This window comes from Hyperolius riggenbachi, chromosome 8 (assembly GCF_040937935.1).
Source record: "Hyperolius riggenbachi isolate aHypRig1 chromosome 8, aHypRig1.pri, whole genome shotgun sequence".
In the NCBI taxonomy this organism is placed as follows: Eukaryota; Metazoa; Chordata; class Amphibia; order Anura; family Hyperoliidae; genus Hyperolius; species Hyperolius riggenbachi.
This window is the reverse complement of record NC_090653.1, coordinates 82668022-82687463: the sequence shown is the minus strand read 5'-3', so window position 1 is coordinate 82687463 and position 19442 is coordinate 82668022. Positions and strand designations below refer to the sequence as shown.

The 19442-nt window shown below is 45.2% G+C and overlaps 1 protein-coding gene across 2 annotated transcripts in view; it reads right to left on the bottom strand.

Moving 5' to 3' along the window:
• Positions 1-3143: 3143 nt before the first annotated feature.
• Positions 3144-19442, bottom strand: part of AKT2 (AKT serine/threonine kinase 2) — a 153230-nt gene continuing 136931 nt past the window's right edge. For both annotated transcript variants that reach the window (XM_068250810.1, XM_068250809.1), the window contains exons 10-14: positions 16132-16260; positions 14216-14430; positions 10714-10801; positions 5601-5703; positions 3144-4786 (exon numbers count right to left, since the gene is read on the bottom strand). In XM_068250810.1, coding sequence (XP_068106911.1) covers positions 4707-4786; positions 5601-5703; positions 10714-10801; positions 14216-14430; positions 16132-16260 — 615 coding nt within the window. In that variant the 3' untranslated portion in view covers positions 3144-4706. The remainder of the gene's footprint in view (positions 4787-5600; positions 5704-10713; positions 10802-14215; positions 14431-16131; positions 16261-19442) is intronic.

Here is a 19442-nt window from a genome sequence, read left to right as displayed (position 1 = left end):
TAAAAATAGCTACCGTATATACTCGCAAGAAAGCCGACCCGCATATTTGCCGACCCCCCAACTTTTACCTGAAAAAAACAGGAAAAAATTTTTGACCCTCATATAAGCCGGGGGTAGGAAATGCTGGCCGTGTGATCCCCCCCAGTGTGTCCCAGTATAGGTAGGTAGTGCCCTAGTATAGCTAGTAAAGTGCCCAGTATAATTAGTATAGTGTCCAGTATGGGTAGGTAGTGCCCCAGTATAGTGCCCAGTATAGCTAGTATAGTGCCCTGGTATAGCTAGTATAGTGCCCAGTATGGGTAGGTAGTGCCCCAGTATAGCTAGTATAGTGCCCAGTATGGGTAGGTAGTGCCCCAGTTTAGCCAGTATAGTGCCCAGTATAGGTAGGTAGTGCCCAGTATAGCTAGTACAGTGCCCAGTATAGGTAGGCATCTTGTATTATCCCACTCTCCGCTCGTAAAGTAATTCCCAGCAATGCGCCCCACGGCGGCTGCTGTGATGACGAGGCAGGAAGCCATAGAGCGAGAGCCGTTCCCATAGTTACAGGAAGCCGCTCTCTCTACGGCTCCTGCTTCATCATCACAGCAGCTGCTGTGGGGCGCGCTGCTGGGAATTACTTTACGAGCGGAGAGGGGAATAATAGAAGATGCGGCGCCAGCTCAGGTGATAGCGGCGGCTGCGGGGGTTTCGGGGGCGGGGGGATTTCGCACACCACAGGGGACTTGCAAGCAGACTCCCCCAACTTTTGACCCCCTTTTTGGGGGTCAAAAATTCTGCTTGCTTGCGAGTATATACGGTATATATGTTAAACTAAAAATAGACTATTTTCTTTGCTACTAACATTCTATTAATTATCTGTACTATACATACTATTCATCAGGTTTTTTTTTACTTCAGTATCACTTCAAATGACCTCTGTCGCGAAAATCTTAAAATTTTTAATACACGTAAACACATACAAAAAGGAAGTAAGTTTCTTCCAGAGTAAAATGAGCCATAAATTACTAATCGCCTATGTTGCTGTCACTTGCAGTGCGTAGTAGAAATCTGATATTACCGACAGATTTTGGACTAGCCCATCTCTTCTTGGTGGATTCTCAGGGTTTTCTTTATTTTCAAAAGCACTTAGTGAATCGGAATTGCTCCGTCCAACTACCAAAAAAGTGTACAGTGAGCAGGGAGGCTGGCCAATATCTTTGTATGAATCCTTTTCATGGAGAGTCTTTATAAAGAACAAGTAAAAAAAAAAAAACCCCGCCCATTAAAAATGGGCACTAGACTACGGGTCTCCCAAAGCAACATGAGCACAGATGCATCCTGCTCGCCTGTCCTCCACAGTATATGCACACAGGGAGCGGTTGCTGTTATTTCCCACAATGCAATGAGGTCCACAGACAGCAAACTCAAGTCTGAAAGCAGGGACACACACATGGAAAGGACGCAGAGACACAGGAGTTTTATTATATAGGATAAAGACCATGCTGAGAATCCCCTATGGTGAGATGGACTAGCCCAAAATCTGTTGGTAATGTCAGATTTCTAATACTTACTGTAAGTGACAGCAACACAGGTAGGCAAAGTAATTTATGGTTCATTTTACACTGGAAGAAATTAACTTATTTGTATGTGTTTTAAATTTTAAGATTTTCGTGACAGTTCCTTTTTAAATGCAAAATAAGTCTATGGGATTCCAGAAAAGTCCTACTAAAGGTGCGTACACAAGTCAGATTAAAGTCTTTGGAAAATGAAGGATCACAGACCAATTTTACCCCCTTTCATGTAGTATGAGAGCCATACTCTACACAGTCTATTCTATGGAGCTGAACTCCCCATCAGATACAATCTTTGCAAGATGCTGCACACAAAGATGCTGTACACATACAACAGATCGGTGTCTGCAAAAGATCAATCCCTGCAAAAGATCCATTCCTGCAAAGTGCATTCATAGTCTATGATATCTGCAGATCCTCATACACACCTTGTTTAATGGACATTCATCTGCAGATCAGACAATTATCTGCCGATCTGAAGATCCAACCTGGTGGATCTGGTCTACAGATAATTGTCCGTTAAACAAGGTGTGTATGAGATCTGCAGATATCATAGACTATGAATGCGGTTTGCAGGAACGGATCTTTTGCAGGAACGGATCTTTTGCAGATACTGATCTGTTGCATGTGTACAGCATCTTTGTGTGCAGCATCTTGCAAAGATTTTTATCTGATGGGGAGTTCAGCTCCATAGAATAGACTGTGTAGGTATGGCTCTCATACTACATGAAAGGGGGTAAAATTGGTCTGTGATCTTTCATTTTTCAAAGACTTTTATCTGACGTGTGTACCCACCTTTAGGCTACATACACACTTGAGATAAAAGACTTTGGAAAAGGCAGGATCACAGACCAATTTTACCCCCTTCCATGTAGTATGAGAGCATACACTACACAGTCTATTCTATTGAGCTAAACTCCCCCATCAGATAAAAACCTTTGCAAGATGCTGCACACAAAGATGCTGTACACATTTAACAGATCAGTATCTGCAAAAGATCAGTTCCTGCAAAAAAAAATCAGTTTTTGCAAAATGCATTCATAGTCTATGATATCTGCAGATCATCATACACACCTTGTTTAACAGACAATCATCTGCAGATCAGATCCACCAGGATGGATCTTCAGATGATTGTCAGATCTGCAGATGATCATCTGCAGATCTGACAATCATCTGAAGATCCATCCTGGTGGATCTGATCTGCAGATGAATGTCTGTTAAACAAGGTGTGTACGAGATCTGCAGATATCATAGACTATGAATGCATTTTGCAGGAACAGATTTTTGCAGGAACTGATCTTTTGCAGATACTGATTTGTTGAATGTGTACAGCATCTTTGTGTTCAGCATCTTGCAAAGATTTCTGTCTGATGGGGAGTTCAGCTCCATTAAATAGACTGTGTAGGTATGGCTCTCATACTACATGGAAGGGGGTAAAATTGGTCTGTGATCTTTCATTTTCCAAAGACTTATCTCAAGTGTGTATGTAGCCTTAGGAGTAGGACTATGGATACAATTTATCTCCATCTATTTTCACTTCAGGTTTGCTTGAAACAGTTTTCCTTTCCTCATTAACATAAACACACAAGCAAATTGTTAAAATAATTTTTTTATCCAGAAAAAAAGACAGTAATGAGAAAATGTTGTGTTTTTGTCTCAAATGTCTACAAAAAAAAAAGTGAAATTCTGAGATAAGACATTCATCTCATACAGCAATTACGTTTAAAGAACCAGTCCCCATTATCGGCTTCCTTGAATTCTTCCTGTGGTCTATGGATGGTCGGCCCGTGTCCTGCATTCTCAGAGTGGTCGCAGGCCGGTGCGGTGGAGGAACGCTTTACCATTATAAGTGTAGGTGGATTTGCATCATGTGACAACAGACATTCTCAAGCACTGTTAAATAGCAGGCATTCTCAGTATGGAGGTATAGTGATAGATTGTGAACCACAATATGGGACTGCCCCTTTAAACCTGAGATTTGAAAACTGCAGGGAAAAAAAAAACAAAAACATGTCCAAACATTCTGTAAAATAAGAAATTCTATTATTGCTCCATAAAGTCCTGCTGCTCTCATCGCCATCTTTAATCATCCTTTTAATCTATGAAACTGCAGCATTTGGTTGAAAAATAAAAAGCCTACATTTGGGCAATTTCACCCCCCCAAATAACCATAGCTTCCCAGAAAATGGTACATTCCACAAAACGCTAGGAAGGTGGGACATATGTGTTTGGCAGGGTTCTCAGCCAGTTTCTGCCATTTCTGCCAGACTGTGCCAGTTATACCAGTTCTTAGAAAAAAAAATCCAAATGCCTACAGGGCTTCAAATACATAACGAAATGGAAAAAAACAAAAAAAATTATTGCTCTTGACCCGAAAATTCATTCATGAAAAAAAAAAAAAAACTTCTTGTGAGTACATTCAGCGATTGAAGCTAAGCCACTTACATGCCTTTTGGGTAGTAAGGGTACACAGTGAGACAGTGTCAGAGTCCAGCTGCGGAGGCCCATTGTGGCGTGAGTAACACGATGCAGCCGCGCATGAAAGCGCAGCCTATCCGTGGATTCATCCGTAGTCGCGAAAAACAGGAAGTGGAAAATGTGAATGGGTGAAGGGAAAGCTGAGTGATTCCTGCTTGTACCGACCAAGTGGGAAAAGCACCAATAAACAGAACTGTCTGCCCATTCTACAATCTAAACTACCTATCACAACATCATGCACAAATGTGTTTTCATGCTGGGTTATTCCAACCGCCTTTAGCATCATGGTACCATTAGGAGGGCAGGACGAAGCTCTGAACAGAGCGGGGCCTATGGAGGAGGCAGTTACCGGTTTATTTTTGTAGGATGGTTTGCCCCCGTTTCTTTACAACCTTATGGCTTAGAATCCTGTTACTGCCCCAGCAGTACAAGGCATTTAAAAGATATGAACGTTATTTCATTCCACGATGGAAGAAAAAAAAAAAGAAAAGTTATATAGCAAATCGTTTCTGTAAGTAACTTCTGCTGAATTACGTAGTCTCTTTAAAAGTTCGGGGACGGTAGAACGAATATAGAGTTCCTGCCCCGCCTTGGAAGGGGACAGGGAGCTTGTGAACATCTTTCCATAGAAAGTCTCTGAGAGTTCTTTGCCCGTTGTTGTCCCTTCTGGTTGTAAGGCTACTCCCGAATGCTGGCCGAGTAGGAGAACTGAGGAAAGTGAGCGCGCTGCTCAGGCTCTAAGGCATCCAGGTTATCATCTGTAAGAGAAAGAGAGCAACACACAGTTAAGCCTTGTACACAAGGAGGATAATAGTATTTTGAAACGTCCGACGAATGACAAGAATTGAACTTCATCCCAATCAGTGGCTGATATCCCCTTTCCCATGAGAAATCTTTACCTTTTCGGAAACGGATCATCAGGGGGCTCTGTACGGCTGATAATGTGGTGAAACCCCTCCCACAGTGTGATGTCAGAACCATGGTTCTGACATCACACTGTGATGTCATACAAATCCTAAAATAAATCTCCAGTGTTTCTATTTCCTGCTTTCATGGAAGCAGACATAATATGAACAGCCTGAGCTTTCAAATGAGCTTATCTGCCATGGCAGTCAGTTGACACAGGGGAGAGTTCAAATTACAACTTGTTTTTAGACACAGATGAGGGGGAATTAGACAAGTCGAACACTCTAAATACATACAGGCTGCATTTCTCAATGTTTTCCTTCTGTCCTGGTTCAGGTCCATTTTAAAAAATATATATATTTTTTACACAATCTGTGACATGGAGAGACAATATGATCTGACCTGAGATCAAAAAGTCTATTGAAGATAGACACCCATTATATAAATATATACAGCTTGAAAGGACCAATCAATTTAAACCTGGGTTTAAATTGATTGGTCCAGTTTCAAACTGCAACTATTTGCATAAAAAAAAAAATTGCATACATTTGCATCAACTCAGAACAATTTGCATATCTGTGAACATCCCTAGTCGTCAGGTCATAAGTGTAAATGCTCTCCCCTGCCCACCCCCTCCAAATAGTGAACAAAACCAGTTTTACTTACATCTGTCTGGAGGTGTTACTGTTATGGATTGGGCTGTAAATTCATCATCAAAATATCTGGTGTCGATTTCTGAGGTGACTTGTGGTTTGAAGGGAGGAGTCAGCTGATTACAGATAAAACAAGAATTATTCATACAGTACAGGTGGTTTACACAGCAGTGTGCACAATGCTTGCTTTCTGTACATACATGCATGCCTGATCTACAAACACAGTTCCTTTACAGTGTAGCACAAATGCTTCAGAATTTGACTTCCTTAATTTTAGGTTTAGCTGAGTGTACCAGAGAGGACATGAATAAAATAATTTACAATTACATGGGGTTGCATCTTGCCCCATGTTTTCTGCGGCTCCCTCCTGGGCCGCTACTGTTCTCGGTAATCTTCTCCGTTAAGAAGCCTCCAGCTGTGCCAGTCGGGTTGCACTGCGCATGTGTGGCCCGGCCACGCCCCGTCACGGGAACATTTTGCACATGTGCAGTACTACCTGCGCAAATCGCCCCTTGCGACGGGAGCGTGACAGGCCGCGAGGATTGCTTATGAATGGAGAGGCCCAGGAGGATGGCGAGGGAGCCCACCGAGTACACAGGGCTAGAGCAAGCCCCACGTATGTATAAATCCTTCTTATATAATCATCTCATGTTCCCTTTAAGGCCGGAACACATGCTCAATGTCGCCTGACGGGGATCAGGACCAAATCCTTTGGGTGACATTGCAGGGCTGAGGCTGTGCAGTTGCATCTCCACCTTGCAAGCATGCACGGTGTTCTGTTCTTTGCTTACGGAGGAGGCGGTTTGGGGTAGGGAGATTGGGCAGAGCGGCGCGGGAGTTATGTCATGCAGCAGGCCAGGTAAGTGTGGACAACAATGGCCGAAGTGATCCGCCAGGTCAGATCGCTCACTGAGTGGTCGGAGAGGGATCCGTAGCTGCTGTGCACACACTAGTTTCTCACCAGGGGCGGTCCTTATCAGCTGCCTCAGCCGAGCGTTATGTGGTGTGTGTATGGAGCTTCAGGGTAATTTCCATCTGTCATAGAAGAACGCTGTATAACATCTAGGCTCATCGTTTGTGCACCACTCAGCATTACTCTGGTGACACGAGGCTCTAACATTCTGCTAAGGAAAATATGGCCCTAATGGGAGTTTTTTGGTATTTTTTCTGAACCACAAAAAGCACTTCATACCTAAAATTAATTTAAACTATGTGGTATAAATAAATAAAAAACAACAGTATACCTAAGCGCACCAATGGACAATAGATGGCTTTTCCTGCGAGTGTGTTACTGCCTCAACAAAACAGGTCAGCCGGTGTAATAAGCATGAGGAGCGATACAGTACCTCTTCCAGCCGTGTGTGCAATAGATGGTACCTCTCTCTGTGTACAAATTTTGCTGTAATCCCGATATCCAGGAGCGCGATGCCGCTCTGCTCAGCGTGGATGGAAACTGACCATGTGATCCCCTGGTCAGCTGATACCCGAACTTCCTGTTCCTGGCTTCTCTGCGCTCCAACAGTGGCTCCGGTCCCAATGGCAGTGAAGGCAAACAGCGGCGCTTCCTGGCCTGATCTCTGTCCCCGGAGATCTCAGGCCTCCTGACAGCAGCAAGAGACATCCAGAGAGCGCAAGAGACAGCCGGAGAGCTCAGTCCGGGGAGACGTCATTAAAAGGGCTGCCACCTAGTCCAGAGACAGCAGCACATATATCCATCCAGCAGAGGCAGTGGGAGAGACGCTCACATCAGGCCTGGGAGAGGAATAGACGGGGCAGAAACATCCAGAGATAGCTGCTAGTATGGGCCTCTAGCTGGAGAGACAGGCCACGCATAGAGCAAGGAGCCAGGGAGACGTCTGGGCGGGGATCCCTCCCTCTGTCTCCCTGCCTGCCACTGCTAAGGGCTCTCTTCCTGCTGGGATTGAGAGACGTTTGCAAGCTGTCTAGTAAGGGATCCCCGCCCAGACGTCTCCCTGGCTCCTTGCTGGCCTGTCATCCACGCTGAGCAGAGCGGCATCGCGCTCCTAGATATCGGGATTACAGCAAGATTTGTACACAGAGAGATGTACCATCTATTGCACACACGGCTGGAAGAGGTACTGTATCGCTCCTCATGCTTATTACACCGGCTGACCTGTTTTGTTGAGGCAGTAACACACCCGCAGGAAAAGCCATCTATTGTCCATTGGTGCGCTTAGGTATACTGTTGTTTTTTATTTCTACTTTTGGGGCTTGGGACTCGCCCCCACCTTGTAGCTGCACACCACTCTTTGAACTTTGCGCTGTGTCCCATTGTTTCAGTATGTGGTATAAATAAACAGTAAAATAGTTTCATTGTTGATTCAGCCACTGTCTGGACTCCAAAACCTGCAGGGAGAAGTATGAGTTTCTGCACACCTTAGGCCTCGTTCACGTCCGTATATTTTGGCAATGCGTGCGGTGGCAGACACACAAGAACATCAGAAGTGCATAGACTGCACTGTCTGATGTTCACATTACATGCGTTCTGTACCAGTGCGGGGCACAAACGCTGCATGCATTTTTTGGCAAGAAGCACGGCTAACCACGCGCATTGCATGGAAACGCAGTTGGGGTGTCTTCGTACGCTGTGTGTTCCGAACGCATGGCCATCTACACGTCATGATGTGAACGAGGCCTTACAGCAAGGTGGCTAAAAGTGCACGTGAGGCAACTCTAAAGGCAAAAATTAAATACTTACCCAAGAAAAGGGAAGCCTTGGGATCCTGAAGAGGTTTCCCATGTCCTTCTGGCCCCAAAACATAGACAAGGGCTTGTTGGGTATGTTACGTGGCCGCACTCCTCTATGCACAAGCGGGGCTGTACAGCGCAGTGCACAGAAGCCGCTAGTACAGTAGCTCGGTGCTACTGCGGCGGTGTTTCGCACATGTGCAGTATGGCGGTGATCATAAAGGTTGTTCCGGGCAGCAGTAATGGTCTCCAAGAGGATGTGGGAAGCCTCTGGGGGCGTATCTAATTTTTGTTTTTCGTTTCACCTTGGGTTCTCTTTAACGGAGGGTGCTGTTAACTGTAAAGTGGTTGATGCTGCTACAACATCATCAATAAGGAAGCAATAACTCCTTGTACAATTTTTTTATCTGGCATTCCAGGGTTTTGAAGGAGTCCCTTTCACAGGAAGAAAACACATCACCAGAGGCGTGAAAGCTGTAGCCTGCTAGGGTGCTACACACACACCTAGCTTTTTGTTTTCTCCCAGAGTAAGGGGTCCTTCAAGACTCCAAAACGTTGGATAAATGAGCTTACTTTTTTCATAACATACTGATCTAGGAGTGCTTACTAACACCTTTCTTACCAAACAAAAACACAGGAGTACCTGGTATAACCAAACACTGGTCACTGTTACGGACCTGCACTGTGATATGGAGGAAAGAACATGGTTTTGGAACTCAGAATATTGCATGTGCAGTGCCTGGTTAATTATATATATTATATATACAGTGGAGGAAATAAGTATTTGACCCCCTCACTGATTTTGTAAGTTTGTCCAATGACAAAGAAATGAAAAGTCTCAGAACAGTATCATTTCAATGGTAGGTTTATTTTAACAGTAGCAGATAGCACATCAAAAGGAAAATCGAAAAAATAACCTTAAATAAAAGATAGCAACTGATTTGCATTTCATTGAGTGAAATAATTTTTTGAACCCCTACCAACCATTAAGAGTTCTGGCTCCCACAGAGTGGTTAGACACTTCTACTCAATTAGTCACCCTCATTAAGGACACCTGTCTTAACTAGTCACCTGTATAAAAGACACCTGTCCACAGAATCACTCAATCAAGCAGACTCAAAACTCTCCAACATGGGAAAGACCAAAGAGCTGTCCAAGGATGTCAGAGACAAAATTGTAGACCTGTACAAGGCTGGAATGGGCTACAAAACCATTAGCAAGAAGCAGGGAGAGAAGGTGACAACTGTTGGTGCGATTGTTCGAAAATGGAAGGAGCACAAAATGACCATCAATCGACCTCGCTCTGGGGCTCCACGCAAGATCTCACCTCGTGGGGTGTCAATGGTTCTGAGAAAGGTGAAAAAGCATCCTAGAACTACATGGGAGGAGTTAGTGAATGACCTCAAATTAGCAGGGACCACAGTCACCAAGAAAACCATTGGAAACATTACACCGCAATGGATTAAAATCCTGCATGGCTCACAAGGTCCTCCTGCTCAAGAAGGCACATGTGCAGGCCCGTCTGAAGTTTGCCAATGAACACCTGAATGATTCTGTGAGTGACTGGGAGAAGGTGCTGTGGTCTGATGAGACCAAAATAGAGCTCTTTGGCATTAACTCAACTCGCTGTGTTTGGAGGAAGAAAAATGCTGCCTATGATCCACAAAACACCGTCCCCACCGTCAAGCATGGGGGTGGAAACATTTTGCTTTGGGGGTGTTTTTCTGCTAAGGGCACAGGACAACTTAATCGTATTAACGGGAAAATGGACGGAGCCATGTATCGTGAAATCCTGAACGACAACCTCCTTCCCTCTGCCAGGAAACTGAAAATGGGTCGTGGATGGGTGTTCCAGCACGACAATGACCCAAAACATACAGCAAAGGCAACAAAGGAGTGGCTCAAGAAGAAGCACATTAAGGTCATGGAGTGGCCTAGTCAGTCTCCGGACCTTAATCCAATAGAAAACCTATGGAGGGAGCTCAAGCTCAGAGTTGCACAGAGACAGCCTCGAAACCTTAGGGATTTAGAGATGATCTGCAAAGAGGAGTGGACCAACATTCCTCCTAAAATGTGTGCAAACTTGGTCATCAATTACAAGAAACGTTTAACCTCTGTGCTTGCAAACAAGGGTTTTTCTACTAAGTATTAAGTCTTTTATTGTTAGAGGGTTCAAAAACTTATTTCACTCAATGAAATGCAAATCAGTTGCTATCTTTTAAGGTTAAGGTTATTTTTTCGATTTTCCTATATATATATAGATAGATAGATAGATAGATAGATACACACACACACACACACACACACACACACACACACACACACACACACACACACACACACAAATATCCCCAATACCAATCTACATGATATGAAACTAACACTGAACTTGTACAGGAAACATGTGGGACTGTTACCTTTCTCTGGTCAACATCTTGCCAGTTAATACAAGAAAAGAATGGATGATCTTTCACTTCTTGGGCATCATTGGGTCCTCCTCCAAGCCTGTAAATCACAGTATAGAAGGGTTAATGAGTGAGAATACATCTGTTGAGGGTGCATGACACTTCCTGAATGTGTTAAGTGTAAACAAGGAGTCCTGAGGTCCCCTGCAATAATCCCAACACTTCTCAACGTACCCAGCAGCATTCTGGGAATGACCATAATGGGTGGGTTGAGGGATACCAGTTAGAGCTTAATCTTATGTGTTATATTGAATTAGGAACTCCCTACACTGGCTTGTAAGAGCACAAGACGGGTACAGACCATAGGTATCTACTTGGACATGCTGCACAATTCCATTACAGGCAGCACCTAATGAGAATGAACTATTCTTGTCAGTGAGGTGGTAAGCCAGAAGCCAATCAAACTGCTCCTAATCATGTGACCATCAAGATAAAGTGGAAATTGCATTTGTATGTTGCTGATCTCTCCTCACTGTGAGAGAAGGCCTGCATGTGTTCTATGCACACATACTTTTCCTATTTAAACTTTTCCCCAGTACTTACCTGTTTAAAAGGGGAAAAAAGTGTTTTCTGGTTGTTTCATAGTTAGAATTGAATACAGGACTAACAAATACTGTACTATATCTATGCCCAAACCATAAACGCCATTAAAGGGACCCTGAGCAGTGACAAATTAAAAGATTACACTTACCTGGGGCTTCCTCCAGCCCACCGTAGGCAGCGAGGTACCCCGGCGTCCTCCTGGCTCCTTACCGTGTGCCTCCGCCACCGGCAACACCCGGGCCGGCTCTTCCTGGTTCCTGAGTCATGGTGTCACCGCAGCTGCTGGTGTGACAGGTCTGCGCATGAGCGGTTTAGCGTTAGAAAACGCGCAAGCGCAGACCTGTCATGCCAGCCGCCGTGATGACACCATGCATCAGGAACCAGGAAGAGTCGGCACGACACCTGGCTCAGGTGTTGCCGGTTACAGGGGCCGGCAGAGGCACACGGAGAGAAGCCAGGAAGATGCCGGGGGACCTCGCCGCCTACGGTGGGCTGGAGGAAGCCCCAGGTAAGTGTAATCTTTAGGTCAATGCTCAGGGTCTCTTTAAGAATGAAATAGAATAAATAAAAGCAATTTAACTTGCAGTAACGGTGGGGAATTAACTGGGTGGTCATTGCAACCGCATAACCAGGATTTCACGACGTAGCTGGGACGTACGTACGAAGTACGTGTGCATGTGTGCGTGTGTGCTGCTCCCAGATCCTGCAGTAAACTACTTTCAATTCACATCACGTGACTAATTCCATAGAACCAGATCTGTAATTTTCGAAACCTCATTAGACATAAGGAGGTTAGCCATTAGATGATGAATTTACACCTGTGCCCGGAGTTAAAAGATGAAGAAGGCTCTGCACAATGGCCAGTACGATGCAGAGAATCCTGGTCAGCAGATGGTGCCTGGATTTTCGTTACCTGATTTATTAAAGGATTTTTTTACATTATATACTGGCCATTATGTGGAGCCTTCCTCTTTCACTGAGTCACCTTGCTCATGCACTGATCGTACAGAGTTGAGCTGATTTCTACCTAACTTACACTTCTTTGCCTGGTGCTAAAAGGAACCAAGCGCCACTCTTTCCCCCCTGCAGTTTCTCCTAGTTTCTAGCTATAGGAGCTGCCATGTTCCTCCACCCCCTTCTAGCTGTCCACTATTTATCCAGGGGAATGTGTGAATATAGTATCTGTGACTTCTAACTCTTTAAAGCACAGTGCCCTACCCCCCCCCCCCCTTACCCCAATAAAAAGCTTTTTTTTGCTTTCTGCTAATGTGCACATTAAAATAATTACATCAGTACTCATCTGTCTGAAATTTCTGTGGTGGAGCAGGCCTCGGAAATAGGGTAATTAAAGCATCTGCTAAACTTTTGTAAACGTACCGTATATACTCGGGTATAAGTCGCAAAATTTAGGACTGATTCAAAGTAAAAAAGTGGGGGGGTCGACTTATAGTCGCATAGTCCTAAATTTTGCGACTTACAGCCTGAGTGGGGTGAGGGTGTGTGTTATGGATGTGGGGTGTGTGTGTGTGGAGGGGTTACTCACCATCCATCGCTGGGCGCAGTGTCCTCTTTTCCTCTCTTCTCCCTCACTCGCGCGTCTGCCCCCTTAAGAGAGATGGTCCGGCTCCCGATGTCACATGACGTCGGGACCGGAAGTTACCGCGCGAGTGGAGGAGAAGCGAGCAGAAGAGAGGAGACTGCGCCCAGCGGTGGATGGTGAGAGGAGACTGCTGCAGCGGCGGGGAAAGCGGGCATGGAGGCAAACATCCCACCTTCCACAGCCTCTATCCTCCATCTACTTCCTCTCCCACGCATCCCCTTGTGCTGATACCAGCGTCTCCTGTGATGATGTCATCACAGGAAACGCTGGTATCAACGCATGGGATGCCTGGGAGAGGAAGTAGATGGAGGATAGAAGGTGAGATGTTTGCCTCCATGCCCACTCTCCCCACCGCTGCAGCCTATACATGGGGGCAACTGTACTGGCTACCTACCTATGCTGCTGGCAACTATACTGGCTACCTACCTATACTACTGGCAACTATACTGGCTACCTACCTATGCTACTGGCAACTATACTGGCTACCTACCTATGCTACTGGCAACTATACTGGCTACCTACCTATACTAATGGCAACTATACTGGCTACCTACCTATGCTACTGGCAACTATACTGGCTACCTACCTATACTAATGGCAACTATACTGGCTACCTACCTATGCTACTGGCAACTATACTGGCTACCTACCTATACTAATGGCAACTATACTGGCTACCTACCTATGCTACTGGCAACTATACTGGCTACCTACCTATGCTACTGGCAACTATACTGGCTACCTACCTATGCTAATGGCAACTATACTGGCTACCTACCTATGCTACTGGCAACTATACTGGCTACCTACCTATGCTACTGGCAACTATACTGGCTACCTACCTATACTGGGGGCAACTATACCTGGCTGCCTACCTATGCTGGCTACCTATACTGGAGGCAGATACCTGGCTGGCTTACCTATAGACTCTATAGACTTACCTATAGACTTATACTTGAATAATTGGAAAAATCCACCTTGTGAGGGTCAAATTTTGGGGGTCGACTTATACACGGGGTCGACTTGTATCCGAGTATATACGGTAAACAGAGGTTTTTTTTTTTTTTTTTAATTAATAAGCCACATTATTAGCATGCATTTGTAATGTGTTACTGAGATGCCCTGGGTGCTAAAAATGGTGCTTGGTTCACTTTTAGGCCACATGGTATTCGTGTGACCGCAGTACTGTTATTGCATAGAACTGTGTACGGCATTTGCTGCCAACATAGCTATAAAGGCAGGTGGAATACTCTCTGTTGGCATCTAGAGAAAACCGTTACATTATGCATAGTGATTTACACACGAAAATACCTTTGTTTTGGGTCCTTTTTAAGTAGGCCAGCTAGCAGAGACTTGGCTTCTGGACTCAGAGTACGTGGGAAGCGGATTTCCTCCATGAGGATGAGCTCAAACAGCCTCTCGTGGTCCTGATTGTAGAAGGGTAACCGTCCGCACATCATCTCATACATCACCACTCCCAGCCCCCACCAGTCCACGGCTCGGCCATAGTCATTGTCTTCCAGCACCTAGAGATCAGGATCATATGGGTATCAGCTGCTATATACAAGACAGTGGCAATAGCTTCTGTATAGCCATTTGCTGTAAAGCACTCAGTAGCTATTCATAGAACGTTTGATGCAAGTGTTGTTCCTGATAGAGGAGAAGAGGGATTATAAGCTTAAATAAGTGCTAAAACTCTTCTTCTTTGTTTGATATGACCCACAATGCACTACAATAATTCATTCATTATAAGGAAGAGAACTGCACAGGTGTAAAGGAATGCCACCTTTTATTGGTACTCACTGCTGCCAGGAGATCAATGAAATGAATAACATGACCACAGTATATATCTGTGTAAAGAAGCTTGTAACATTACACCTGTAACGTGTTAAAAAAAATAAAAATTCCCAGAGGCTTTCCCGATCCTTGGCTGCCGGCTGGGACCCTCTTCATCTTCGCGGCCGCACTTCCCTACATGCACAAGCACGACCGCACTGTGCGGGCACCTGACAGCATCTTCAAACAAAATATTTAGTTTGAAGATGCTGCACTCGTTTTGACCTCAGCCGGCAGAACGGCCTAATGAGGTCATGCAGAGTGCTGCAGGGAGCGTTTTAGTAGTTACCTGTGCCGGGTGCTGGACCGCCTTCTCCACTTCATTCACCCAGGGAGTTACACTCCCGGAATCCTCCTCTGACTTCCGGTCACATTATTACATGTGATCAGGGCAGTGGTGTAGCGCTACCCGGTGGTGGAAGAAGGGTAAGGGAAGATGCACCACTGACACTATCTTCTGATCACATGTAAGAACCTTTAACCTCTGTGATGGTGCGATTAGTTCTGGATTTTAGGGTCTAAAATGGGTGCAATTCTTTTCTGCTTCTAGACCATAAATTTCAGATCTAATCACATGCCAGAGGGACCCCCTCCTCCAAGCAGCCTCTGAAAAAACCTTCCTTCCAGGGGTCCAGTGCCTCATTTCTTCCCCCTGTCCTTCTGGGGGGTGCTCTATCCCTTTGGTGAGATTGCTGTCTGTCGTCACATGACAGCTGGCGATCTCACCCGAGGGATGAAGAGTCTCAGAGGACACTGTCCAGGTTCTAGGAGCGTGGGTATGAAGTGCAGCTCCACATTCTGCAGCAAACTGCACAGCGAATTGATCCGGATACCCAGATATCCGGATCCTAATCGGATATCAGAATCCGAACTTTTTGTTATCCGAGTAAACTCTGATATCCGAACCCAATATCCGGCCGGATTCAGATATAAAATGCTTCCAAACGCCTCTTCAAATGGTCAAAATCCCTTTAGAAGGTCTCTCGGTCTCTCTCTTTGAAATGGATTTTTGCCATTGAAGGTGATTTTGGCTTCTGCTCAGATATCCGCCCGGATTTCAGATGGGAAATCCGAGTTTGTCGGATAGTGCTATTCGGATTTTGAAAAAAATCTCCGAATTGCTATTCAATGTTCGGATAGTGGAAAAAGTTCGGATTATCTGGATAGTTCGGATATCCGGAATCCGGATGAGCAGCACTGGCAGTTGCCCTGATCCAGGTTTAGGATAACTGCTTGCAGCAGGTTTTTTCACCCAAGCCTGGGTTGAGAATAACGTTAGGGAGGTTAAACTGTGTGTATTTTAAGTATAATCATAATATAACCTTTCAAATTCCACCACAAATCACAATGACAGCAGAGAGCAGAATATCCAGATTTACACACGCCATTACCTCTGGGGCCAGGTACTCCGGCGTTCCACAAAACGTCCTCATGGTAGCACCATCTGTGATGCCCTCTTTACACAGCCCAAAATCCGTAATCTTCACATGTCCGTCCTTGTCCAGCATAAGATTCTCCAGCTAGAGGGGAGACATTCTGTTACCGTAATATTTGCAATAAAATGAGGAGTTAAAGACAGAGGTAAGCAGAATATCAGATTATTACTTCCTGAAACTCAGTTAAAGTAAGTGGTAGTAAATCTGTGCAACATATATTCAGCATGACACTACATTTTTTTTTCAGCAGTTCCATAGCACACAGGATAACAATCACAGATCCAAACTTTACAAATCTTTACTACAGCTAGATCTGATCCAGGCAAAATGAATACAGCTTCATGGACATTGACATGTAGTCTATACATGAGGGTGTTAGAAAAACATTCCTAAATGTCAACTTAAAGCAAACCTGAGTAGTACAGATAATGAATAGAACATTAGGAGCAAAGAAAAGTTTCATATTTTTATTTTCAGTTATATATTTTTTTTTTAATAATATTGCATCATTCTGTCCCAGTTGCAGTTTTAAAAGCACACTTTTTTAAAGCTATAAAACAAAGCAGAAATAATGACTCTTGAACTTTCCTGCAGTAAAACCTTATTTCAAGCTGTCTCTCACCGTTTTTTGGCTGTTTAACCACTTGCCGACCGCCCACAGCCGATGGGCGGCGGCAAAGTGGACGCCTTAAGGACCGCAATACGCACATAGGCGGCGGGTCCTTAAGGCGTGTCGGGGCAGCGATCGCGTCACTGGTGACGCGCGCTGCACCTGGCAACAGGCTCCGCCCACCCGCGACATCATCCCGCCTGCCGTTAGTAAGCGCCGGCGGGATGTTAACCCCTCGATCGCCGCATGCAAAGTGTATAATACACTTTGTAATGTATACAAAGTGTATTATACAGGCTGCCACCTGCCCTGGTGTTCCCAGTGATCGAGGAACCACCAGGGCAGGCTTCAGCCCTCTCTGTCTGCACCCAAACACACTGATCTGCCCCCCCCCCACAGCACCCCTCAGACCCCTCCTGAACACCCCCCAGACCCCTGTTTTCACCCAATCACCCCCCTAATCACCCATCAATCACCCCCTGTCACTATCTGTCAACGCTATTTTTTAGATCAGGTCCTAATCTGCCCCCTGGGGGCTCCTGATCACCCCCCCCAACCCTCAGATCCTCCCCAGACCCCCCCCCCCTGTGTACTGTATACATCTATCCTCCCCTATAATCACCCACTGATCACCTGTCAATCACCCATCAATCACCACCTGTCACTGCTACCCATCAGATCAGACCCTAAACTGCCCGCTGCGGGCACCTAAACACCCGCCCACACCCTCAGACCACCCCTTCTTACCTCCCCAGTGCAATATTTACATCTGTTCTCCCTTCTAATTACTCACTGATCACCCATCAATCACCCCCTGTCGCCACCTGTCACTGCCACCCATCCGTTCAGACCCTAACCTGCCTCTTGCGGGCATCTTATCACCCCCACAACATCAGATCACCCGCAGACCCACCGTCATATCACCACCAAAGTGCATTGTTTACATCTGTTCTTCCCTCTAATCACCCCCTAATTACCCATCAATCACTCCCGTCAGCGCTATTTTATAGATTAGGTCCCTAACTGCCCCCTGGGGGCTCATGATCACCCCCCTACCCTCAGATCCACCCCAGACCCCCCTGTGTACCGTATACATCTATTATCCCCTGTCAATCACCCATCAATCATCCCCTGTCACCACCTTTCACTGCCACCCATCCGATCAGACCCTAACCTGCCTCTTGCGGGCATCTGATCACCCCCACACCATCAGATCGCCCGCAGACCCACCGTCATATCACCACCAAAGTGCATTGTTTACATCTGTTCTTCCCTCTAATCACCCATCAATCATTCCGTCACCACCACCCATCAGATCAGACCCCAATCTGCCCCTTGCGGGCACCCAATCACCCGCCCACACCCTCAGATAGCCCCCAAGACCCCCTCTGATCAACTAGCCAGTGCATTGCTTGCATATATTCCCCCCTCTAATCACACCTTGAGACACCAATCAATCACATCCTATCACCCCCCTAGCACTCCTATCCATCAGATCAGGCCCTAATCTGCCCCATTTTAGAAAGAAGACACCCCAAGGTATTCCGTTAGGTGTATGATGAGTTCATAGAAGATTTTATTTTTTGTCACAAGTTAGTGTAAAATGACACTTTGTAAAAAAACAAAAAAAAAAAAAGACAAAAATCAATTTTCGCTAACTTGTGACAAAAAATAAAATCTTCTATGAACTCACCATACTCCTACCAGAATACCTTGGGGTGTCTTCTTTCTAAAACGGGGTCACTTGTGTGGTTCCTATACTGCCCTAGCATTTTAGGGGCCCTAAACCGTTAGTAGTCTAGAAACCAAATGCCTCAAAATGACCTGTGAATAGGACGTTGGGCCCCTTAGCGCACCTAAGCTGCAAAAAAGCGTCACACGTGGTATCGCCGTACTCAGGAGAAGTAGTATAATGTATTTTGGGGTGTATTTTTACACATACCCATGCTGGGTGGGAGAAATATCTCTGTAAATGTAAATGGACAATTGTGTGTAAAAAAAAAAAAAAAAAAAAGGCATTTACAGAGATATTTCTCCCACCCAGCATGGGTATGTGTAAAAATACACCCCAAAATACATTATACTACTTCTCCTGAGTACGGCGATACCACGTGTGACACTTTTCTGCAGCCTAGGTGCGCTAAGGGACCCAACGTCCTATTCACAGGTCATTTTGAGGCATTTGGTTTCTAGACTACTACTCACGGTTTAGGGCCCCTAAAATGCCAGGGCAGTATAGGAACCCCACAAGTGACCCCATTTTAGAAAGAAGACACCCCAAGATATTCTGTTAGTTGTATGGTGAGTTCATAGAAGATTTTATTTTTTGTCACAAGTTAGTGGAAAATGACACTTCGTGGAAATTGATTTTTATTGTTTTTTTCACTAACTTGTGACAAAAAATAAAATCTTCTATGAACTCACCATACTCCAAATGGAACACCTTGGGGTGTCTTCTTTCTAAAATGGGGTCACTTGTCGGGTTCTAATACTGCCCTGGCATTTTACGGGCCCTAAAGTGTGAGGAGTAGTCTAGAAACCAAATGCTTCAAAATGACCTGTAAAATCCTAAAGGTACTCATTGGACTTTAGGCCCATTAGCGCACCTAGGATGCAAAAAAGTGTCACATGTGGTATCGCCATACTCAGGAGAAGT